Genomic DNA, 4,385 nt, shown 5'->3' with positions numbered 1-4,385 from the left:
AGAGACAGGGCCGAGTGAGCAGCGAAGGAGCCCCGGGGCTCCGCGGCCACCGCCCCCGGCCGGCCCGCATTCCTTACCCACCTTTGTGCATCTGATTTTCCTGCTTTCGGCACTTTGCTCTCCTGTTCTGGAACCAGACCTGTGAAAAGAAAAAGCAAACAAAAACAAAAAAACCCACAAGAACAAAAATGGAGGTAGACTAGGCAGCTGCTAAGAGAAGATTATTTTGGGGGTTAGAGATGGAGAGGAGAGGCGAGGGACTCCGCACAACTTTGCTGAGATCTCTCCTATGGAGCAGCCGAGGGGGAGAGCTCAGCCCCAGGCGGAGTGAGCTCTTTTTGTGCTGTGGAGGGGGGGTCTTTTGGCGGGATCCTGATCTTTAGTGGGGTTTCTCAGCGGGCTCTGACCGTTGGGAAATTAAGAAGCTCCCTCTCAGCCGGGGAGACCGAGAGCTGGACGCTTCACACCGGGTCTCCGAGACCCCCCATGTCACCCGGGCTGGCAGCGGCGGTTCTTGTGCCACATGTGTGGACCGAGGGGACGCTCCCACTATCACTTAAAATAAGCCCACACGCAGGTCGAGTGGGACCCTCGCTCGCTTTCCAGTCACATCTCGGACATCCCGGGAACAGTCAGCATGGGCCAGGTCAGACCCTGGGGTCTGACCCCTAAACGGCAGGGGCGTCTGCCTCTCCCGAGCTGGGTTTGGAAGCGATTAAGACCTCAGAGAAGATGTGAGATACTGAACTTGCACAAACGTCCTGAAGCATTCCCCGGTACCCAAAAGTTAAAAGAAAACACAACCCACTTCTGTAGGCTTCTGGGCAGAAAAGCTCAACATCTTTGCAGTCTGGGGTGTACATAAATGCTCTTGCCCCTGCCCGAGAAATGCCTGTAATCCAATAATCCTACCCTAATTACAGCCGTTTTGACTCAAACAAGCGCACAACTTGCAGTTGCCCCTGTGCCTCCCCTGCCTCTTTTCCAGGGGCGTTTCAGACCTTCATTACTGTCTCCCTTCCGAAGTGCTTGGTTTAGCAGCTCTCCCCAAAGGATCGTCAGAGGCACGGACGAAAATGTTTTGCAGACCCTTATCCTTACACCAAAACCTACCGAATACGTACAAACATTGACTTTCACTGCTGATAAAATCTGGTAGCTAAGCAAACACCTACAACCTTTGATGTTCTCACACTTGCCAAGAGATCATACGGTTAATTAATACTAACTGCACTTCCTACATCAAATTTTCCCTTCTAGCTTTCTTCAATTGCCTTAATGATGGTCATTTACAACGGAGTAATTAGTGCAAAGAAAGGCTTCCAAAGGCATTAATTACCTCGGGTACCTCAGTGATTTTCTTAAGTAGGAATTGGCCTTCTCTCCTTTGGAGTACCATTTTTCCTGCCTACGGTGGCCAGGGGGAAGCGCACAGAGGGCGGGCTGTTGCGGGGCGCTGCCGTTGCGGACCGACCGACGGACTCGACCGCTTGTGTTCCCCGCCGGATTGTCGCTAGCGCAGCCCTCCCTGCGCTCACCGGGCACCGCTGCCGCCTCGCTGCCCTGAGATGCACAGCACGGCACAAGCCTGTTTTTTCACTACGAGTAATATACGAATATTAACAACATGGAACGCTTCTCCTTTTAACCGGGCCGTTAGGGATTTATATTTTTTTAAAATATGAGCATGCAAAATATCATTGTGCTGTAGTCACAATAATACTTTTTTTTTTTACGGTTGTAAATCGTTGCAGGAAATCTTGTGTGTGTTCCTCACGCCCGACCCACCCCCCCACCCCAGGAGTATAAATTGTCAGGAGGAATTTAAGCGGCGTTTAAACAACTTCTCTTGCAAATCAGAACATCTTTCAAACAGAAATTATATTTATATCTGGAAAACGAAGTGCCCTTTCCCTTTAGCTATGAAAAAATAAGGTTATGAGGAATAAAAGTGATGAATTAGCCACTGCGTCAAGCGATAATAAATCAGGCTTGGTGTGATTCACGATCAATTCCAATTAGTCATGAATATGCTAAGTAAAGCACAGTACACTGTTTTAGACAGTTATTTCTTCATTAAGGATCACTCAGTGATTTCTTTCACAAATGCTCTAATCTGATTTCCTTTTGATTTCCATTAGAGACAGTGAATAATGACATTTAATTTAGCCCTGCACCATAAACCCAAAGATATTTGTTGTAATTGAATTACTGCCTGCTCCTCACTATGGTCTCATAACTTTCAATTATAACCCTGACAGCTGGGTGATATGAGTTTCCAGTACAACACTAAAAATAAAAGGTTAATAAGGACTAGCTACCATAGGAGCTTCAATTTATTTACAGCAAATTTCCACTCTAAATTGAAACTATATCCTTTAACAGCAAGGGACAAGCGGCTCACATAGGAATTAAAGAACATTTCTAAAAGTATTAAAATAAAACCTTTCCCTTTCCCTCCTTTCTCCTTTTTTTTTTACACTTCAATTTCTTGTTGGATATCAAGCTCTCTGCTTATTTCCTAATTGATTATCAATTTCTCCTCTATTGCTTCTTGATATTTCTTTTATTTCTAGCTTCTTTTGTAAGATTATTACGATTATTATTTTTTAAATCTCTCTCATAACCTCCTCCTGAATCAGTATCACTTTTTTCTTTTTTTTTCTTTTTTTTCTTTTTTTTTTTTTTTTGATGTGCTGTTTTAAGATCTGTAAGCAGTTGAAGCACCAATTTTCCTGTAACTATGAACATCCTGTTAAGGTGCTGCTCAGTAATAAAGTACTTGAAAGAAAGAGTGCAGAATTCAATTACAAGTAATTTATTTTTATAGAAACAGTACATCAAGGCCTTGGAAAGATATTACAGAGCCCAAGTAAGAAGATCTGGGAAGATGACACAAGAGTTGATGTCCCCTTCAGCAAAAGTTTAATCTTTTCATTAATTTATATGGTGTGGTTAGATCAATCTTCCAGGAGAAAGTAGGCCAGCAGCAGTCTGAACCCCTGCAATATCCCCTGCAAGCCACCCTTCCTAAGGCATGTACCCTGCACCGTTCCTCGCCCAGCTCGGTTTATACTGAGAGAGGCAGGAGCCGAGGGGAGAAAAGAGCCTTTAAAAAAACAAAACAAAACAACCTAGCTCCTCCATTTATTTCGGGAAATGCCTCCAGGAGGCAGTTGTTTAAAGCGAGATAGTCGCTTATTCAGGCAAAGGGTCCCGGAACCTGCCTGTTTGCTTTCCCCAGGGGGTCAAGTTTGAGGATGGGGACAAGGCGACCCCTTCTCCCCACTGCAGCTCGGGGCTGTATTTCTTGTCTTCTCGCTGTGGAGGAAGGCACGGAGATGTCCACCTATGCCCACATAGCCACACACACACCTACATGTTCCCACTTGTGCACATGCATAGATGGACGTATGTATGCATGCGCAGCTCTGATCTCCAGGGTGTGAAGGTGTTTTGCTGAGTGGAGGGGTTGGCCTGGTAACTTTTTCTTCTTGGCTTTTGGTTTGGTTTGGTTCTGTTAGGCCAAACACAGAGTTATAATCTAAGAAGCGATTTCCTTCAGGCTTATCCTGCTCTAGGCCTTCTCAGAGAACCACAGGTTGCTCTTATTAATTATTTCTAGGTTTGTGGGGTTTTTTACATGACATCTGTTTCAGAGATGCATTCCCTAGTTGGCTTAAGGGGAGGGGGAGTGTATTTTTCCCTGCATTAAACTGAAAATCAGATTTTAAAGTAACCGATGAGGAGCCACCCAAACAGACAGCTCTGACAGTCTCAGAACTACTGCAACCTGGACCTATTTTCAAGGTTTCAAAGGATAATTGGTATTTAGCTGTATCTGAAACAGGATGGGAGGGACAGGGGGAGACTCCACCAGATGGGGTGCCATGCATTCATACGGTTGCTGCACGAATCAGAGGGGGCACCTTTCCCCTTGCTCTGGCTAATCCCGTCCCTGAGCACCCAAACTGTCTAGCCTTATTCGCTGTGATTGTTTTCTGGGCTTTTTTTTTTTTCATAACGGTCCCATAAAAGGAGGGGAAGAAAGTGAGGATTAAGGGAGAGTTAATGGCACGCTTGCAAGGAAAAAAAAAAATATAATAATTTTAAAAAGTAACAAGTTGCTTAGTTATTAGAGACTTGTCACCACTATCACCACCACCCCCACCCTCCCTCCAAAAAAAAAAAAAAAAAAAAAAAAAAATTAAACTGCTTTCCTAAGAAATGCGAGGCACGGGCAGATACTCCCAGAGCAGAACTACTGTTTGGCAGGACAGGTACAGCGGAGTTGTGAACAGCTTCCCTATCACAAGTGTCGTCTCTGCCTTCACCTCCCCGTTTTGGATGAAACGGGGCACTGTGCTAGGATCCGCTGGCAGATA

General features: G+C 45.2%; 1 protein-coding gene across 1 annotated transcript in view; it reads right to left on the bottom strand.

Annotated features, from left to right (window-relative positions):
- Window positions 1–81: 81 nt before the first annotated feature.
- The window catches only part of LOC104466876 (short stature homeobox protein), a gene marked incomplete at both ends in the record, with an annotated part of 4,551 nt that continues 247 nt past the window's right edge, over window positions 82–4,385 (bottom strand). The window contains one exon of the mRNA XM_010080435.1: window positions 82–139. Within this exon, the coding sequence (XP_010078737.1) occupies window positions 82–139 (58 nt within the window). The remainder of the gene's footprint in view (window positions 140–4,385) is intronic.

Source organism: Pterocles gutturalis, unplaced genomic scaffold (assembly GCF_000699245.1).
Source record: "Pterocles gutturalis isolate BGI_N339 unplaced genomic scaffold, ASM69924v1 scaffold14106, whole genome shotgun sequence".
NCBI lineage: Eukaryota > Metazoa > Chordata > Aves > Pterocliformes > Pteroclidae > Pterocles > Pterocles gutturalis.
The sequence above is the reverse complement of the archived record's forward strand: the minus strand, read 5'-3'. Positions and strand labels throughout refer to the sequence as shown.